The sequence below is a fragment of the Phalacrocorax carbo genome, chromosome Z, assembly GCF_963921805.1.
Source record: "Phalacrocorax carbo chromosome Z, bPhaCar2.1, whole genome shotgun sequence".
NCBI classification, from domain to species: domain Eukaryota; kingdom Metazoa; phylum Chordata; class Aves; order Suliformes; family Phalacrocoracidae; genus Phalacrocorax; species Phalacrocorax carbo.
The window spans coordinates 35,194,848-35,215,988 of record NC_087548.1 but is presented as its reverse complement, the minus strand read 5'-3'; the positions used below and the strand labels follow the sequence as shown (position 1 = coordinate 35,215,988).

The window sequence follows — 21,141 nt, the reverse complement described above, 5'->3', positions numbered from 1 at the left end:
AGAGCCGCGCTTCCCGCGCCCGGCCGCCGCCGCCGCCGCCGCCGGCGGCGGCAGGGGCGGCCTGGGCGGCCTGGGCGGCCTATCGCCGAGGCTGGAAGGAGGCCCGGGCTGCCGCCGGTCACCAGCACCGCCCGCCCGCTCCGGCCAGCGCCCGGGGGCAGGGGCACGCGTGCTGGGGCGCGCAGAAGCAGCCCAGCCGTAACGCGCGTCTCTGTGTGTGTGTATATATTATATAGAAGTTGAAATGTAAAAAACTTTAATTGGACCGCGTTCAAGTCAGCCGCCACCGAAACGTGCTCTGCAGCCTGGCAGTTCAAAGGAGGAAGGAAGACGGGGAAGGGAGGAGGAGGAGGAGGAGGAGGAGCGGGCGGAGGCGGGGGGCTGCCCGCACCCGCCGCCTGCGGCTTTGCCGCCTTTTCTCTCGCTCCGGCCAAGGATTTTCATCCCGCTCGGTGTCAAGCGAAAAGCCGGCAATAGAACCAAAATCCAGACAAAGCCAACGGCCAGTCTGAACAAATAATAATACTTCTCTCCCCCTCTCCCCCACCAAACCACCACCAACAATCAAACCAAAGCAAAAACCAAACACGCCACTCCAAAACAAAAGGCAGAAGTCCACTTCTGGAAATCAATTAAAAAAAAAAAACAACAAACAACCCAACAACAAAAAGACGCCAACACACTGAGTCCTTGAGAAAATCATAGATCTGTTTCCTGGGAGATGTGAAGCCAATGGCCCGGTGGTGTGTATTACAGATTTGAAGATCTCATTTATTTAATACAACACACCGCAATGGTACGTCGTGCTTAAAATTATTTTTATTTATTTTTTTTTTTTTTAAACTTGCCTGATTCTTGTTTTGTAATTCCTTCAGGCTGAGATTGTGTCTCTGTGGTTTCAAAGTGGATGTTATACTCCCTTCTTAAATGCTGATATCACTTCTGCTTTACAGGATGAGATATAAGTGGTGGATTGTTTATATTTTGCTTTTTTGGCAGCTTTTGTATATGGGTCACACTTCTATGCCAGGAATCAGTTGATGGGAGTTTGCGTCCAAAAGTGCTGAACTTGGCACATTTCCTGCTTCAACTTTCCCCCCTCCCCCTTCTTCTCTGGCAGGCAACTATCAGTTAAATGCTGGAAAGGAATATTGCAAATGCTACTTTATTTGTACCTTGCAAACAGTTCTTCTTCCCTCTTTCTTGTTGCTGTAGAGATTGCTTCTTTACTCATGTTGTAATGCAATACTTTCTCTCTGGCTATCTCGGTGGTTTTCATAGTTAATGGACTGCAGTGTTAACGTATGATGTTGAGGAAATGGCATTGCTGTTGTGTATGGTCTGCTCGATAAAATTGTCTGGAGGGTTGTGCTGGTCTCTTTCACGCTGTATTGCAGGATGCAGTGTTCGGGTGGCATTCCTGGCTTGTTTTTAAAGTTACTTCAGAGGGTTTCTTTTCATTCCTTTTCTTTTTTTTTTTTCACTGATGTTTTGTTGCGGGACCTGTGTGTGTATTTTAATTCATTCCTTTCTCTTGTATGTCAGTGTGTATGTGTGCGTGTCTGTCTGTCTGTCTGCTTTCCCTCTTGTCCTCTCTTCGCCTGTGTGTCTGGGCCACATTTTAATGCACAATATCCCATCCATTAAGTTGTGGTTGAATGCGGAGTGTGTGAGGACTTGGCAGCTCTCAGGTTGAAGGGGGCGGGGAAGCCAGTTTCGACTCTGACACAAGATGCCGATGTGGCGTGATCTGAATTATTATTAGGGCTGCGAACATGGCCATCCTCTCCTCCCGCTGCTGGAAAGCGCTGCCATTGAACTTGAGACGGGACAGACAAGATCTCCAACTTTTTTTTTTTTTAAGTACAGTAGCTGGCAGGGAAAAGGCGCCAAAACACACAAGATTTAACTCGTAATGTTCTCTGAAGCGGTTTTGAGCTGCAGTGCTTACGATTTTACCTTTGAATCACAAGAAAAGAAATAAAGCACTTTTATAATTCTAATTTGGGCAGACATTTAAATCCGGCTTCTAGACACTGTCCCGTCCCCCGTCCCCCCCACCATATTCTCAAAATCTGGCAAGTGATATAAACTGTCAGAAAAGATGGTGCCGAGATTTTATTGTTATCATTGTAGTTGCTGTTTATGTCCAGGACATTTAGGATCAGCAAATATAAATTTTTAAATAATTTACTATATGGGATAAAAGGCCTTCATGCCTCTGTAAGGCTGAGAATGTGACCTGCAGTGAGTACAAAAACTGCACAGTTGTGTAACACAAAATGCTGTGGTTTACAGCTTTACACTTGAGGTTTGATGTTTTCATTTGCTGGTTTGGGAGCTATGGAAAGCTCAGGTAGTATTGTCCCTGTCAAACCATACGTGGACACGGGTCAAGTGCAGACACCCTTCATATGTATGCGTGTCTCTGTATAGCGTCAATAGTATGTTTCTTTACTTTTGATGGTATACATGCACACCTTCTATCTGATCATACATATACACAGTTTCTATACAGTGTGTTTCTTCTGATCACCCAGAAACAAACAAAAAAAAGTGCTAGTAAATATTTTGATACATATATTTATAGGTGTGATACTATACTGACTTCGAAGTTTTACTGATCGCTGTTCGCAAGTCATAAATACCTTACAATTCAGCCTCATATGAAATGCATCGAGGTCCTGTAAACCAAAGTATTATCAGTTTGCATATTTGACAAGTTATGTTTGTTCCCTAAATATTTTCTCCCCAATTTTCTGTGCATTTACATATGTTTATATATACACATATATCTATATGCACACATGATACTCCTCTACATACGTAAGAAAAGTGACCAAGGCTCTGATTATGCCAAGGACGTGAAACTACTTTGTCGTTTTATGTGATGGTACAAGAAGTCTTGTAAGGTGCAAACACTAGTCATACAGATAGAATCGCCATTAGATAACACTATGATAATATAATACAGTTTAGGTTGTTACATGTAGTTGATGTGCAACATAACCTACACTGAATTTGTGCTGCTCAGTATTTATGTATGTACCTAAGTAATTGTATATCTAATGCACATGTGTGTGAATGGTATTTTCTAACAAAGGGTGGAAAATAAGTTAACCATATTCCTGTTAAACTAGACATAAAAAACACTTTAAAGCTTGTACTTTGTTATCACAGAGACCTCTTAAGTAAAAATTTTTGAACTGGTTCCCAGATACTGAATCTTTTGGATAAAATGCCATATGCCAGAATAATTTTTTTTTCTGATTTTCACAAAGAGACTACTGGAATTTTAATGAAAATTTGATTTCTTAGAAGTTCGGTATGTGTATGTTTAGATAGTCTGTGAAACTGCACACTTGTATCTCGAGAGACTCTTAGGCTGCACACTTCAGCATTAGCAATATGTTTCTCTTTGATTTTTGATGCATAATAGTAGTCTTGTGCTCCAGAACTTTAGAGAGTTGAGCAGTTGTCTGGCCAAAGGGCATCTTCTCAAATTCTGCTTTAGGAAGGGTAGAGGTGGCCTAACTGGCCTTTCCAATTTTAACACTATTATCTCTGAAGTCCAAGGGCAGTGCCACTTTGCAGCATGTGGTGAAGTTTGTGATCATTGTCTGTGAGGGTGAGAGGGACAAAACCAGGTTTCAGTGCAAGCCTGACATACCAGGATCTGCACTGCTGGTGGAAAACTGCTCTGGGGAGCTAGGGGCGGGTGGTGGGAAGGAAGCCCATTGGCACATGGTGTCAGAAACCCTTTCTGGTTCTTTCCTGAGATGAGCTGTCTCAGATCCTGCAGTGTAGGCAGTGGATGTCCCTCTGTCCCGGTCACACTGGCCAGAGGTGGGTGGGAGGCATGTCAGGGGCATGGAGGCAGCCCCCCATCTGGAGGGTGCATGCTCTCAGGGAGGGTGATTCACACATAGCTTCAGTATTTGCCATTTACTGGTGTGAAAGGTGCCTTTTCTTCCTCAGTGTGCATTTTTGCTGCGTGAAGTTTTATAGCATGTGCTCAGCTGTGCATGTGTGTCTCAGCTTGTGTTATCAGTGTTCACATTACATCCCGCCTGAGGGCAGGATCCCTCAGGCCACCCCAGCCCCAGGGAGTTGAGAACAGCTCCTGGTGTCTCTCACGAGCAAGGTCAGAGGGTGACTTTCATTTTCTTAATTGCCCACATTGAAATGATAGCTGAACTTCCAGATACAGCGTAGAGGTTGGTATAGCTCTGGAAGTGAGGACAAAAAGCAGCTGTCCCCCAGCCCAAAGCCTCAAGGGTAGAGCACTAGCAGCAGTAGCAGGGTTTTTAGTGTGTGGGGTGGGAGAGAAGGGTTTTTAGGGAGATGGGAAGTTAATGCAAGCTAGGACTTGAAAGCAATTGAACTACTTTTCAACAAGGTCTCCCTGCATGCCAGGGCCCAGCCACCGTGGCTGCTGTTTCTCCAGCCTAACCCAGTTCCCACATACCTATTTACGTACCTCTGCAAGGAAGTGGTAGAGAGTTGCCCTTTTTTATTATTTTAATGGAGGTCTTTCTCCATTCTTGAAAGAATCTCTTACTTGCTTTGCTGTGAAAGGAGCTGGGGTGGACGGGTGGGATATGTGTGTGTTTGTGTATGGAAACATGTGCACATGTGGGGAGGGTTCTCCCAGAATAAAGCCTCCCTCCTGTATGGGTTTCTACTGAGATTAACCAGGAGGAACAGAGCCAAAACATGTCTCCTGGGTCCCCAGTTCAACCTTCTTTCACTGATGCACTGGGAGCCTGTGGGTCAAGCTGGAGGCAAACCCATGGCAACCTCTGCCATGCCAGCCTTGCCTCCTAGGTCATGCAGTAGACAAGATGCTACTTGAGCCATGCTGGCCAGGCAGCACCATTTCCCCCACACTGCCTTTGCATGAGGGGCCTGCTCTGGGGAGGGTCTGGCTTTGCTGTGATGCCCAGCAGCGCTATTCAAGAGGGTACTGGCATATGTTGTGGGGCTGGCTGGGCTCAGCCTCCCTTGTCTGCTCTGGGTAGGCATGCAAGCTCACCCTCAGCGAGCTCCTGTTGGGGATGCAAACCCAATCTCAACCTGATTCCACAGCCCATTGCAGTAGCGAGAGCTGCAGAAAGCACCCAGCTTGGTGTCTGTCCTTACCTTGCTCCATTTGCTTTTCCCTGCTTGCCTCTCCTCGCTCCCGAGACCTTGCCAGATGGTTCTTGCTTTTAGTGCACAGGTCTCTAGTGCAAAGCGGTCCCTTGGCCAGGACCTGGGAGGGAGCAGGGCCTTCTGCAAGCCCTGCCTGGTAAAGGGGGGACTGCTCACTTCCAGGCCGCTCACAGGGGCAGCCTAGCTGATGTGGTGTGGGGGGCTTGCCCTGATCCTCGAGAGAAGAGGGACGGAGGGGGGTTATTAGGGTTTTAAATCAGGTCTGCAATAATGGCTTGTTGTGTAAGAGTTCAAGTGCTCAAAGAGGTGTGTTCAAGGACATCAGTGCACTTGTGCCAAGGGGAATGTCTTTTATGGTAAATTAACTCCAGTTAAATTGAATATTTATTCAAAGGGAAACTCCAGTATTTAAAGCTGGCGTTATCAGCTTTTTGCAGTGTCTGGGTAAAGGAAAAGATGATAGGATTTGGGGGGGTATTCTACACCAGATATGAAAATAAATTTTGCTCATTGTGGTTAACCCCGAGTTTGCCTCATCCCTTCTTGCCTAAGCGCATGCTCTGAACTTCTCACTTATCAGTGTGGTCTGTAGGAGGGAAGAACCGCGTCTGTCGCTTGAGCCCTTCAAACCTGAGGGAACTGGGCAAGTGTAGCCAGAGACTGAGCCTGGGGATGCGGCGTGGATTCTGCAAGGGTTAACGCGTTGGGCTCTTGCCGTTTCCGTTGACATTACCTGTCTAATACGGGCTCCCTCCTTCCCCCGCCCATCCCCCTGCTTCTTTTGGTTTGTAAATTTATGGGAATTGCAGCTGGTAGACTTGGCAAGCTCCCCTCATTAAGAGCCCTCTTTGAAAATGGGCTGTGTTTGAGCATTTCCCTAATGAGGACAGGACGGGGTTAAAAAGTGACCATTTCATGGTTGACTTGAACCTGCCTATTTTCCTTGATGTGTCGTTGTGAAATGCCTGACGTGAATAAACTCTCACTTTGGGCAGGGAGGAAGCCCCGCGGTCCCTCCGGGACGCCGCCGGGGGCCGCGCACCGGCACCGGGAGGCGGCACCGGTGCCGCTCCCTCCCGCAGGCGGCAGCGGCGGTCCTGGGGGGTGGGTCGCACACACCGAGCACACCTCTCTTCCTCCCCGCCGCCCCCCCCCCCCCCCCCCCCCCCCACCCCGCAGCCGTGCACTGCATCCCAGCCTTCCTCACAGCAGCAGGATTAAGTTTCGGTCACTACTCCCTCCCCGCCGACCCTTCTGCTCCCCGATAAATGCTATCCCGGGAGTATGAAAGCAGACCCCGCGACCTGTTGCTGCCGCCCGGGAGCCGGGACACCCCCCGCCGCCGCCCGGGGGGACCCCTGCCATCGCCGGGACTGCGGCGACCGGCGGTCCAGTGTCCGGTACCCCCCGCCTTGGGATGGGGGGGCAGCGGAGGGGGCTGCTCCCCTGGTGACCCCTGCGGCGGGATGCGAGGTGGGGCTGCCGAGGGGGGAGCGGGGGCGTCTGTGCCCAGCCGCCATTGACAAAATCGCACCCCGAAAGGAGGAGAAGGAAAAGAAACCTCCTGCAGATGGCAGACACCCCCCCCGCCCCCTCCCGCCGCCGCTGCTTTCCCGCCTCCCCCAGCAACTTTCTCCCACCAGAAGAGGGAAAATGAGTGATGTTTGCAAAACGTGCTGGTTCCTTCTGCGGCGTTCGATGGTTGATTGATACAGAGGGAGGGTAGAGGAGGGGGATCTGGTGGAGAAGGAATGTGTGTGCAGGAGGAGGAGGAGTGTACGCGGTGATTGTGTAATTAAATAATTAAAAAAAATACTTAAGTCTCATTTGGGGAGAGAGCTGGAACGGGGGCCGGAGGGTGTAACCGGTGAAATTTTGCAACTTCTAACTTTTGCAGAGCGTGGGGGGACGGGGACGGGGACGGCGGGAGCAAGTCGGGAGGGAGAGATTTATCGTTTGAATTTTCAAGCGATCACTTTTATTACAGCGGGCGTTCGGAAGGCAGCCCCTCACCCCTGCCCGCAGAGGGAGGGTGCGGGGGCAAGGGGGGCCGGCAGGCCGCGCGCTGCCCGCCCGCGGGGCGCGCTCCCGCGCCGCTCGCTCCCGCCCGCACCGTCGCTGCCCTGCGAAGTTTGCCTGCCACCACTCTCCGGGATTTTCCTTCTCCGCTGCGGGCTGTAACCTTGAACTTTGGAAGCGTGGTGACAGTGCCGTAATAACCCACCAGCAACAACTTCTTAAAAAAAAAAGGGATTAAAAAAAAAAAAGGCCAAAAAAAAAAAAAATCCTCCCGCCCACCCTCCCCCCCCCGCCCCGAGTCCTTCCCCCCTCGTCTGCCAAACAACCACCAGCAGCAGCAGCAGCAAAAGCAAGACTCCCGCGCCGCCGACTACAAGAGGGTTAAAAGTGTAGATTGGATTTCACCCCGGGAAATCTAGCACACGGAGTGAACTTGAATCTTTGGCTATTTAAGGAGGACTGGGGTTTGTTGTGAAGTTGTGGTGATCCAGGGCAGAGCCCGTCCTGATTGATTTCATCTTCCTTGAGTCTCAGATGACTGTAAAATGAATAGATGAAATTATTCCTTTTTGAGGCTTTTCTTAGGGGCTCTCCGGGCAGCGTGTTCTCAAAGCGAAGTCATGATGTATTCTCCAATCTGTCTCACTCAGGTATAGACGCGTTTTATTTAATTTATCTCATAATTTATTTATTTATTTTCACGTGTCGTGGTTTTTTTTTTTTTAATTATTTTTATGTGTATGCGAGTTGTTAATGAGTCATTGCTTGTAATGGTAACGGGTTAAAAGCGCAGTTGTAACTGCTTGTCAGATCCAAACTACTCTCGCAGGAGGGAATAGTAGAGAATAAACTGTAGCAGGCCATTGTTTTGGGGAGACCCATTCAAAGTGTCACCCATAGACAAATGCTATTAATTGTTGGTGCGTAAGAAGTCAAAGGTTATTAAGAAAATGGAAATGAGCATAATTACGCTAAAAAGACGGTTTGAGAAGTATTGATTTGATTGGAATAAAACGATTTGCTCTTTTCAGCTCGCCGGCGTACGCGGAGTCTAATGAAAGGGTTTGAAAGGAAAAGTGGTGGTTTTGACAAAAAATGAGCGCTCGCCGGCGCGAAGTAATCCCGTCTTATGCTTAATTAATAATACGTAGCCTGCCAACGACGAGGGCGGCGTGAGCGGGGGTGACCAGGCTCTGCAGTAGTTTCTTCCCCGGTTGTGGAGGGGCACGGCGTGTCCCCGTTCCCCCCCCGCCACCGCCGGCCCCCGCCCCACCTGCAACCCTCGGGGGCCGGCGTGCCTCCTCCCGGGAGAGGGAACAAGCTAGCCGGCTCCCATTTTATTTTATTTTATTTTTATTTTTCACGACGGCACTTGCAGCCGCTGCCGGTGGCCGGCGGGCGGCTGTCAGCGGGGCCGGCGGGAGGGAGCGGATCGCGGAGCGGGGCGGCACGGGCAGGGGGGTCCCGTCCCCCCGTTTCCCCCCCGGCTTTTTGAGACCCTGAAGGGGCTGAGGGAGCGGACTCGGGAAGCTTCCCCCGGAGCCCCCGCCGCGTCCTAACGTAATGGGGAGCGGGCGCCGGGGCACCGGAGCCCCGTTCCGGAGAGTAAACCCGGTCTGTAGAGCCGGGGGATAGTTTTCAGAAGCTTTTGTGAAAGTCTGTCTTAGGAGGATGTGATGTAAACTGATGGAGCGATAACTGCTTGCTTCCACATTGGTGCGACGAATAGCTAAAGGAGCAGAAAATGTGCGAAAGTAACGTCTCCCGCAACGCTGTTATTAAGAGGCCAACGGGGCACTTACAGTTGCGCGGTGAATAAATAAATAAATATGATTTAGGTTATTCCACAATTAGAAAGCATTGTAATTCAAAAAGACTGAAGTATTCATAAATTGTGAATGAAGATGGAAACAATGATAAGGCTTATTCAGTGATTGGATACAGTCCTGTAGCTTTTTGGCTGACACATTTTTTATTGTTTATATTTTGTTTGGCATCTAAGTGTGATTGACTTAGATATGGATATTTTCAGCAAATAAATGTGAGCTGCAGCAGAGCAAAGCTGGAAAAGAGTACTGTGGAGATATTTTGTCTCCAAAAGAGAAATGAATGCACATAGGGAGCGTTTCGTGTAAGAGATACGCATGTGCTTACAAGTACATGCATAGAAATAATTGCTTATGACGGAATCTGCAATTAGTAAAAATTAATTCTGTGTGGGCTGTCCATCCTGTGGAATTATTGACAGGCAATAAGACCTCTGCACCAGAGTATAAACCCAAGAGTACAACTTAAGAAAGCAGTTTATACACTGGAAACACACACGTTTTCATTACCACCTCTGTTACAGCGAGTAGTTCATTTTGCTGTTGCCTGCCCTGATGACTTTTTTTTCCCCCCCATATGTTTGCTTTTTGGACTCGCAAATGTAACAGATTTCCTTAGTCTGTACAAACATGTATTGAAATACCACACTCAGGTGTATTCAAAAACACAGCACTTCGACAGCCGAAAACACAAGAAAGCAATTCCTGGCTTTTGTGCATTGATAACTTCTACACAATATTTTACAGTCATGCTGTATCATGTGCCATGCAGATACAGTTCCCATTTGGAGGTATGTAGATGGGACACAGTCGCAGCAAATTGATTTTAATCTGGAATATTTCTCTACCTATTTGGAATGATAAAGGCATTTTAAAAATCATATTTCCCCTCCATAAATTAAAAGTTAAGATTACACTGGCAATAATAATTTATACTTTGTGTTATTTATTTATTCAAAGCAAAAGATCGATTAATCTTATTTTGAGTTGTGACCAAGTTAAAGTAGTACTGCCAAAATTGTTCTCTCTATTGTGTTCTCTGTCTCTAGGGCTCTTGTGGTGCACGTTGACTGTTATAGTGTGTACTCAGAAGAAAATATTTTAGTAAAAGTTCTAAGCATAGAACACCTGTACAGACCGAGCTCCTTGCAAAAGCCGTAGCCCAGTTTGTGCAGAGACAGTGCTGACGCACCTTTCAGAAACAAGTGTAAAATCCAAAGTACAGCTTTAAAACAAACCTTTGCAATTCGAATGTTACCCACCACTCTCTCAGTAAAAGTTTGGTGGGTGTAAAATAACTCCAAGGAAGAATGAAGTCTTACCAAGTGCAATTTAATTTTTTGGGGGTCTTTTCTTCTCCTTCCCATATGCTTCTTTCTCCCTGCTTTGGAATGAGTGTAAACTGCATTTATCTTTCTTGCTGAGGCATGATAGGATGCAGTTACTGCATGCCTGTAAGTGCTTGGTCTCTTGTGATATTTTTGCTGTGGTTTATTTTTATATTATGGTGGTCCAGGAAACTTGGAATATGTTGTCATTTTCTTTCCCTCCTAGAATACGTTGTTTCATTAGGCACAGAGAAAATCTATGCAGAGAAATTGAGTACATGAAGTTTTCTGTATAAAATTTCCAGACTTCTGCCTGGTATATTTATTGTACGGTCCCTACTTCAAACTTGCATGAATTGATACGAAGTTCATGAAAGTGGAAGATAAGAGAAGGGCGCTGCATTTCCTCTTTACCTTTTCCAAAAAGAAAACCTGGCCTATCTATCATCACTAGATGACTGGTATTTTTTCTTTTATTTACAAGCTACGTAGATACTATATAGTAACTTCCATTTTAATTTAAATTGTCAGTGCACAATGGTTCACCTGAGCCATTTGATATGACATTTGAAAATCTTACTTCCATGAATCACTTTATTGCAAGAGCTACTGTGGCACATGGGTAAGTGCCACATAAAAAAGATATTTCAATATTGCCTGTATGAATATTAAGGGGGGAAAAAATCAAATTCAGTAGATGGCTTTTAAGGAGGTTTAGTGGAGAATGTGTGTGATTAATTGCAAATCTCCATTTAGGATCATTTTTATGGGCACTTCTTGTCAAGTAATGTTTCATTTGAAAGGACTCCAGATGCACAATGAATCTCTCAAAGATACCTGATAATATTGCTTTAGAACAGGATGTTCTTTGCTGTGTTTCTCCTTCACACTCTTTCACATATATTTATAGCTTTAGGACTTAATGATATTATGAAAGAAAAGTCTGAACACAGTTTTAAAAAGGGTTTTTTTTTCCTCCTTCTCTTTTTACTCATTGAAAAGGAAACATGCAGCCACTACCAATTGGAATGTAAAAAGTGGAATTTTTCTGTATAAAAATTTTCATAGAGGTAAAATGCTATAGGTTATTATTGTAATATTGTGTGCATTACCTAAAGGCATAGCCACTCCAAAATAGTTTGTGATGTTCTTCTCAAAAATGACAACTACATGTGCAGTATTGTAGCAAAGTAGAATATTTCCACATTAGTTTTATTGCTGTTTTAAGTTATAAGTGCTGAAGTCTGTTTAGATGTAGGAGAAATCATTGTAAGGGGGCAAAAATTAATTTCTCCCAAAGCTCTTCAGCCCCATGCCTTCTCCCCACCTTTAGTGCCAGCTGTTAGAATTTTCAAAATCTGTAGTAAATCTGGTTTATTCAGTCTAAAATGAATTGCAGATATTTAACAGTGCAGTTTTTATGTGTACGTTATTTTTTTTCTTATTTTTATTTGAATACTTCAATTAAGATGACTTCTGTAGAAGAAAAAATAAACTTTCTTTAGTAGTTATAATTGAGGGGAAAAACCCCATGGGTTCGGAAAGCGTATGAAGATAGGAAAGTCTTATCATGGGCTGTGGTTACTCAAAGCAGTATTGCCTTCCCACACAAAGAACAGATTGTGGTTTAACTCTTTCCATGTCCTACTTTTATGTGGCAGTATAGTATCGGAATTGTTCAAATCTCTGCTGGAAACTACTAATAAGTTTGATTATTGCCTTTGCGGCTCTTTGTCAAGCATCGTACTGTAACACAATCATTTATGTCTTGAATTATATTCTGATATTGTCTCTTTCCTTTTTAAAATTTAATTTTATTTTTATTTTTTTCTGCGAAGGTAACGTGGTCTTAGGTAAAATGCTTGCAACTTTTCTGTTTTCTGTTTGATTTGTGGACAGTTAGGGAAGAGACGTAACTAGATCTAGTTTTTTTTTTAGCATTCAGGAGATTTTGAACTTTGTTTGAAATTCGAAGATTTAAACGCAAAATTCTTGGCCTGAAGCTTCTACAATGGCAGTCTGAACTCTGTATAATTGAGATCATTAGTTATACTTTCTTCTTTTTTAAACCTAGTGGAGTTAATCAGCCTATTGATTAAACATAATTCATTCCTTGTCTAGCAGTGTCGCTAAAATATTAGTTTGTTAATTGTATTCTTGAATATAATTGTATAAAAAAGGTTCAATTTTAGTTTGATTGCACCGTGCCACTCAGCATGATGAGAAACCTGCATGGTATTTAAAACTGAGTATGCCTGCACACAGGCAGAAAGATACCTCCCCTAAGGTCTCCCTTCCAAACCAAAATACAGTAATGTTTGATAAGCAGATCGTGCTGTTTTAAACAGTGGATTTGCTCATGGAAAAGAGGCAGTAGTTTTTGGGAAAGGCCTATTTAGATATTAACATGGATGTGTAGGATGGTACTTTAAGCAGACAAAACAAATTAATTTAATTGCTATAGGATGTATTTGCAGATGACAACTAAGCATTACCTCCTTAATGCAATCCATATCGCTGCTAGGCAGAAGATAAGAACTTGCAGGTGAAGCCGGATGACAGAACGGGATATTTTTGAACTGTAAATAAATTACATGGATTTCACAAAAGCAGCATTTGACCAGCGGTGCACTCGTAATGTCACTCTGCCACAGCATGCAGAAACACAAAGAATGCAAAGTTTGTGCCAAGTTGCCATTTTTCATTGTACACCTCAGATTGATTTTTAAGGGGTTTAGAATAATTGCCACACTCATGTGATCAGTTAACAAATTAACTGACTCTGTGGGGCTTCAAAACCCACAGTGGAGCTGCCGGAAGAACATAAATGTAATTTTTGTTCTCAACTTCATAAACTTTTATTTTACAGAGTTTGGGGGCGGTGGGAGGGAAGCCCAAAGAGCTGAAAGTACAGAAGCTTCTGTTCAGGATTTGTATACGACACAGTGTGTCTTTTGCCCACTTTCCCTTACCGTGTACTGGTTTCTCTAGTTACCACCACTGGAATGGTGCTGTTTCAGTGCTGGAATGTTGGACGTTTGATAAGAAAATGGATCAAGTTTAATGGCGCATGCTCTTTGTGCCACCAGCAGTCTCTTGCTGAGAGCATGCTCCAAAAGCGGGAACTGTGTGGCATTACACTGAGCATGTATATGCTTTGTGTTTCTGTGCCACAGAGAAGAGAAATGAACTGTGGCATTCGCCTCAGCCTTCTGAACGTTTCTGCTCAGATTTTTTAAATCCGTATAGTGTTCTCTTTGTGCAATGGTACTTTTCTTGATGTTAGCCGTTCACTGAGATATTTAAATGTTAGGAACAAAACATCTTGATAGCATCTCTTTTAAATGATGTTGTCTCTGCAGCGTTGCGGGATGAAGTGAGGGAAGGCATGAAAAATAAAATCTTCGTATGGTTCTCTCAAAGAGTGAAATATGGGGAAAATGTGATTCTCTGTGTACTTTTTGTCTGCTGCCTGACAGTGGTAGTAATTGCATAAAAAGGTGTTATGCAGAAATTTGCGTAAATTTTAAGTGTTTATTCTCTTCGTCTTGGATTTCACTGTAAGATTTTCAGAAACCTTTCTTGATACTGCTTTGATTATGAGAACTTACTGACTTTGAGTTTTCTTCTTCTCTTCTGTTTTTTTTCCCTCCACTTCTTTCCACAGGATGAATTTCACCCGTTCATTGAGGCACTTCTTCCACACGTCCGTGCAATTGCCTATACTTGGTTCAACCTTCAGGCTCGAAAACGCAAGTACTTTAAAAAACATGAGAAACGAATGTCAAAGGATGAGGAAAGAGCAGTCAAGGATGAGCTACTTAGCGAAAAGCCTGAAATTAAACAGAAGTGGGCATCCAGGCTCCTGGCCAAGCTGCGCAAAGATATTCGCCAAGAGTTCCGGGAGGATTTTGTGCTCACGGTGACTGGGAAGAAGCACCCATGCTGTGTATTGTCCAATCCTGACCAGAAGGGTAAGATTAGGAGAATCGACTGCCTGCGACAGGCTGACAAAGTCTGGCGTCTGGATCTAGTCATGGTGATCCTGTTCAAAGGCATCCCCTTGGAAAGTACAGATGGAGAGCGGCTCATGAAATCCCCACATTGCACAAATCCAGCACTTTGCGTCCAGCCACATCACATAACAGTATCAGTCAAGGAGCTTGATTTGTTTTTGGCATACTACGTGCAGGAGCAAGGTAGGAAGCAGATTGTCATGTTTCTATGTTAGTATGTCAAACTCTGATTCCAGGTAGCCCTATTTCCCCTATGGGCTGGCTTCCAATGAAACATTATTCTGTGGTCTATAGATGTAATGTGGGTACATATCCATATGTAAATCAGCATGTATACGTATATACTTACATACACACGCATTCCTACAGACCTATGTAAATGACATGTATGTTTGACATACGTGCCTTGCTCTCTTCCAAGAGAGAGCGGGACATACCAAAGTAGTACTTCAGCTCTGCTGAAGTTGCCTTTTTTTTTTTTTTTGGTCAGATAGTGGCAATATATTGCGTAGTCAGTCACGACTTTGGAGAACATTCTTCACGTTTTTCAGGTTGGGTTTTTTTTTTACTTCCCCCAGTACAGTTAGTAACAGATGCAGGTATATGCAATTGCACAATCACAATAAATTCTACAAATATTTATTATTGTCTTTGTAGTTACAAATAATTAAGGATTCATCCTTAAGCTGATAAACCTACTCTCAATTTGAAGAGCAATTGCAGACTTTCTCACTTCTATAAAATAAAACATGAAAAAACTTCTGCACAGAAATACTGCTTTGTAAATACCATATATTAGACAGAATTACAGCATACAGTACTTAAGGTTTTATTTGCACTTTACCTTACTAGCTCATCTTACCTATCTGACCTTTAAAACAAAGATCCAGGTTCTAATATTTCAAGAGAATTTTCCATGAAATGTATATTTTCATAATCACACTTGTATACTTAATTTTATTTGGCAGATAACTGAAATGTGGAAAATTGCAGGAGCACGATGGAAAAGCTTCTTTAACTGAGTTTTATAAAATGAAAATAAAACCAGGGCTTCTTATAATCATGTATTAGGGAAAAAACTGCTAGTCATATTGCATATTCAGACAACAATACTCACAGGCAGGTTCCCCAAAATTTTAAATGGCTGTGAGTATATAAAGGTTTTTTCCTCCAATACTAAGCCTTCCAAAATGCTTTTTCTCAGCGAGGGCTCATTTTGGATCTTTCTGGCGATTATACCATCCTCTGGACATCTTTGTATTGCTGACTGATCAGCAGTAATAAAGCATTTCTTTTTTAGCTGCAGATCTCAACTAGGGAAAGTTTGGCCAGCCGCAGATGGTGGGCCATTTCACAACTTGGCCTGGTAGTAGGCAGAAATGGCCTGCAGAAGGGCAGATGGCAGGCTGTTATCTGGTGCCTTGTACACAACTGTGGGATTTAACTGAAAAACAAACGGAATGGATTTTGTTAGTAACAAAAAAGTAAAATTGCGCATGTCTTTGTTCAGTGTGCACTCATTCTTTAAAAGAACAGATACACAACACAACCTTTTTGTTGTCAGTGAATTTGTCTTTTAGCATTTACTCACGCATATAGACCACTATGCTTACATGAACATATAAATAGGTTTCACTTTTTTTGATTATTTATCATGAAAAAATATGGTTCATAATTTTGTTCTGGGTTTTTTTCCCTGCTTGTAATTTTTGTATTTTTCTCTCCACAGCAGTAGACAGCACTTAGATATTTTGCAGCGACTTTAAGTAGCTGCAGAGTGTGGTAAATCTGATCCCCAATAACATAGGAAGAAAGATTTCTTTGATACCATTAAGCGAAATAGCTTATTTAAAAATAACTTGTACCTTTAAACTTTTGTGAAGAAAAATTCAAATGATATTTTGAATGCATATTTTGCAAGACATAGCTTACTGATTAATTCTAGTGGATTTACCTGCCTCTAAAAGTCAAAACTACAAAGGGAGGCAAAACAGTTTAAGTAGCTCTTGAGCCGAAGAAGCTGGGGTCAGAGTACTCTTACACACTGTCCACTTTTAAATTGTTGGAAGCCAGTAACTTGAAGTGGGAGAAAGAATTGCAGGTCATAGCTGATTTTATTGATTTAAGGATTCAGAATAGGAGTTTATTTAAAACACTTGTCTAATCAGAAATGAGTAAGATAAGCGTGCTGTAATATTATAACTTTCAAAGTTACACGATGCTGCTTTGAGAATATACTGGAAGATGAAGCTGGCTAATTTCTATGTACAAAGTCACCCTTAGTAGACCCTTTTGTTTATTGTAAACTGCATGTATTTTGTATCCGTATTGCTGCTTCACAGTAACTCTTACAATAACATCTGTTGGCTCACTTCTTGAAGAAGTCATATAAAGTTATCTTCATATTTTTTTTCCGTTTTGTCAAACTTTGATTCTCTGTCCTCATTGAAAGCAGGTTAATTGTGGCACTTTGTAGTGCACTTGATTACAAGAACGAGGCTTTACAACAGATAAGCATGAAGTCAACCAAAATGCTGCATTATACACATGCTGTTTTGCTTTTTATTTCTCTTTTAGAATATATAAACCCGCTTAATAGTATCATGTAAAAACTAAGTGGAGACATAGAAACAATTAAATCCCTGAACGAAATATGAAGAAGGAATTAGCACATAAAATGAATAAATGGGCCAAGTGGTTTGTTTTTTTGTTGCTTTAAAAAAGAAGATTAGGGGAAAAAAGAGGAGGAAGGATAGTTTGAGTGCCAGTGATGGTTGCCAGTGGCACCAGGATTGGCATCAGACCTTCTTTGTTTAGCCTAGGATGCCTGTGATTTGTTGGTTGGCATCCGCATTGCAGTGCAGAGTAATGTTACAATATATTGACAATTTCCAGATCTAGAAGTGTCAATAATCCTTTCAGTTCTTAATAAAATGAGCTTCTACTTCCATGCCTGCTTTGAAAGAAGGAGTAAGGACCGACCTATGAAGTTCTGTCATTGACCAACTTCATCTGGTTCTACTTTTCGCTCATGTCCCTCAGAATTCAGTATCTTTTTCTCCCCTCCCTGCCCCCCTCCCCGCTCTCTTTCTACTATCCTCTTGTGCTTTAGGATCTTAAAAAAAAAAAAGGAAAAGGGGGTTGGTATATGTTGCAGTGCTGCTCCTTTGACTGAAACGGGGGAAGAAAATGGGAAGTACACACTGTGATCAGTTTAGCATCAAAATAATTCTTAATCATAATACATTACTATGGGGCTCGCTTGTTGTGTGTATCAGGTCCAACCCCCCTCCCCTGAGTTTTTAAAAAGCCCAAACCTTGAAAATGGCATGGATGTTTCTTCTTTTGACAAAACTGCCTTTTTTTTTCTTTTTTTTTTTTTTTTTTTTTTTTTCCCCTGTCAGGCATCAGTGAGTGTCTATCATTTGGTATGAAATGCATCTGAGTCCATAAAATCATTTGATGGTATTTGATTCAGTGTGGTGCTTATGCTGTGTTCCCGTTGCTACAAGAACCGCCATTTTGTTTGTTGAGTGCCAGGAGAGGGAAAAAAAAAAGCAGACAATGTGCTTGATGCCAATAATGGTTGCCAGTGGCACCGAGGTTGGCATCAGACCCTCTTTGTCTAGTTGCTGAATGCCTTTGATTCGTTGGTTGGCATCCGCATTGCAGTGGGCACATTGGAAAGTTTTTGACAATCAGTGAATGAGAGCTGCAGTACTTGTTTGCTGCAACAGAACCCAGATAATATAAATCCTTCTTCTGATAGATGTTTTATATAGTCTTACAATGGCTAATTAAAAAAAAAATCCATTGGTGTTTTTCTGAAACATAAAATATCTATAGCAATGTGCCTCATCTGCAGAATTCTTCATCCCTGCATCACCTCTGCTGTTTTTTTGCAGCATAAATAAAATGCAAACTTTGTGTTAGGTATGTCAGCACATACTGAGTGAAGTATAGTAGACCTTGAGAAATGCTTTGGGAGTTTAAAGGACTGAAGCAATGGTACATGTATGTGGTAAATATTTGTGTTTTTAATGCATGTGCCTCTCAGAGTACATTTCTCAGATCAGTCATGTTTACACTCTTTTTTGTCCTTGTGTAAGACTGGTATAACTGGGGGAGCCTGCATCCCCAGCTGTTAATAAACTCTGAAGTTGAGAGAGGGGAGGATCTTCAAAACTATGCAAGAAGGAGGGCAGAAAATAGATGCAGATGTCCTTAGTCTGATACTGTTTAGGCAGTCTTGGTTTTTTAACTTCTTAAACCATCAAGACACTGCTACAGTTTCAGCTGCATGACTTTGTTACCGGTAAATCCACAGAAAGGATAAATCATTCCTGTTAGAAGTTTCCTAGATAGATAGCATTAATATTGCTTTCTGGTTAACTACTATTATCTTGTTAATTAATAAGAAGGATCAGCAGTCCTACCCAAAGGGCTGCACAGAAGGAAGCCTGGCCTACGTGAGCCCCTGAATTGCCAGACTGCGTCCTATCTCTTGGGGTGGGGGAACAGGAAAAAAACCCAGAAAGGCAGAGAAAGGAGAAGAGGGGGAGAGTGAGGGTGCGGGCTGGCTCCCGCAGCCTAGGTAGGGGAGAACTTTGCATGCAGGACCCTCCTGCTGCACCACCAGGGTGGTTGCGGGTCCCCAGGACGGGGCGGCTGCACGTTGGCGCTGCCTGTGGGCCACATGGCTCGCACCCACAGCCGCTTGGGCAAGGGGTGCAGGCCAACCCCATTTTTAGGAGCATGCTTTGTACTGTCAGTAAGTGCTGTTTCAGATAATCTCAGCTGGGGCACAGAGTGCTGCACCTGCATTGATTTGAAACCCTAGCTTAACGCCGGCAAACCAGTGATCCTGTAACCACACGGGGATATCACTTTTTCGCTTCAGATAGACCTGGCAATGCGTATGCACTGTCTCACTTTGAAAAACATGTCCTCCTTCCAGGAGGAATTGTAACTCTTTTTTTAAACCTGGTATATCTGAATTGCAGGAGTGGGTGGGCAAACTCCCAGTGTATCAATGCCTTGATCTTTTTATTAAGCTTTTTTTTGAGTTTTGTGGATTTATTATTTTACAGAGCTCAAATTTTGAAATAGGTTTGCATAGTCATTTTCATGTTATACTTTAGTGTTCATTTAGTAAGTATAGAAAATTGACAATATATTATAATAATACTTTTCATATTTCAAAATGATAAATGAAATTATTTTTGTTAGTGTGATGTGACTACAAGGAATTCCACATAAAACCACAATCAAAATTATGTTTTAAGCAGTCTTCTTTATGCACAAAGTCATATAATGGTCATATGTCTAAGTGTCACACCAGCTAGATGGATTTTGGACGAGGGTTTGCATTTCTTGTGTGCACTGATGCTTCCACCTACAATTAATAAAAAAATAATGGGCTTAGAAGAATCAATCAATCTGTTGAATTGCTGATTGTTCCTACTTCCATTAACTTTAATGATTTGCCTCCTTCTGAATACTTCACCTGGGAACATACAGTAGAACATTTTACCTGATTTGCAGAAGGATATGTCAAGGTACAAGGTGATTTGTTGGAGTTTACACAGCAAATTATTAGTTACACTGGGAACAACAGGAAATAGAGCATATTACTGCCTGTACCTATAGGCATCTAAGTACTCTAAGAGCTTGTTACTTACACAATGAAATGGCATGCAGATGCTTTGTGCTAAATCTCAATTTTGAATCACAAAGCCAGTGCAGAAGTATGTGTTTATATTTTATCTGCTCTCAAATAAGAAGAGCTTTTTATAGTTTTAGAATCTGATAGGGAATAAGAAACCTTTTTAAAACTTTGAATTGCTTTGAGCAATTCCAGTCTATTCAGGCATGTGGAAAATGCAATTTAAAAAAACTTTTTATGTCAGCTGAAAAAGACACTGTGTTGATTTCTTTTCTAGTTTTTTCATGTAAAATTTTGGATTACTACTTTGTCAAGTATCTCTGTTGTGCTGAAAATTACAGTCAGGAGGGACATTTGTCATTAGGAGATGGAGGTTAGTTTGCTGTATATACAGGTGTAATAATGTTTTTCAATTGATGGTTATAGATACTTTGTTTATGAAGATGTAGGATATTAAAACATTTAAAAAGGTCACCCATCAATTTTGATCTTTCAGCATGTGTATGTGTGAACTGACATTTGGACAGTAGACTAAAGAATTCAAAATGCATATTTTTTTCTATTTTAATTTTAGTTTCCTTCAGAACAGCGTTACAGGTCATACGACAGGTTCATGAGAAAGGAAAGGGAATTTTCCATATTTAATTTTACTATTGCAGTCAGGAATGAAATATATATGCATTTTAGGAAGGAGCTTTTAGCTCGTTCTGTTTTTTTTCTTACCTGATACACCAAGGGGAGTCTTTTTCACAGGGTTAAATTACATTAGTTGTGTTTGAGACAGAAGAGGCTTATGGTTAAATAAATTCTGTGCAACTAGTTGAAAATTTAGAGGTCAGTGTTAATTTATGAATGACATTTAGATCGACAGCAAGGAGCTATAAAGAAAAGAATAGAAGATAAAACAGAAGATTCTTGCTTCACGGTAGTTTCAGACAGAAGAACAATACTGGGAACAAAAAAAAAGCTTTTAAACTATCAGTAAGGCCACTAATTCATAAAGGAAATACTTCAAAAAGCAGCAGAGATTTAGGTCTTAAATTTGTTAATATTTATGCATATTGAATTCATTGTAACTGTGAAAACTTCATTAAAATAATTAAATGCTAAATACCACTGCAGGTTGGTTTTAA

General features: G+C 42.5%; 1 protein-coding gene across 8 annotated transcripts in view; it reads left to right on the top strand.

Annotated features, from left to right (window-relative positions):
• The first annotated feature begins 414 nt into the window (after window positions 1-414).
• Window positions 415-21,141, top strand: part of NFIB (nuclear factor I B) — a 182,828-nt gene continuing 162,101 nt past the window's right edge. For 3 of the 8 annotated variants that reach the window (XM_064438925.1, XM_064438924.1, XM_064438923.1), the window contains exons 1-2: window positions 7,059-7,823; window positions 13,995-14,526. In XM_064438925.1, the coding sequence (XP_064294995.1) occupies window positions 7,794-7,823; window positions 13,995-14,526 (562 nt within the window). In that variant the 5' untranslated portion in view covers window positions 7,059-7,793. Of the gene's footprint in view, window positions 797-7,056; window positions 7,824-13,994; window positions 14,527-21,141 lie in introns of those variants that run through there. The other 5 variants (XM_064438921.1, XM_064438920.1, XM_064438922.1 and 2 more) reach the window with 4 other exon arrangements.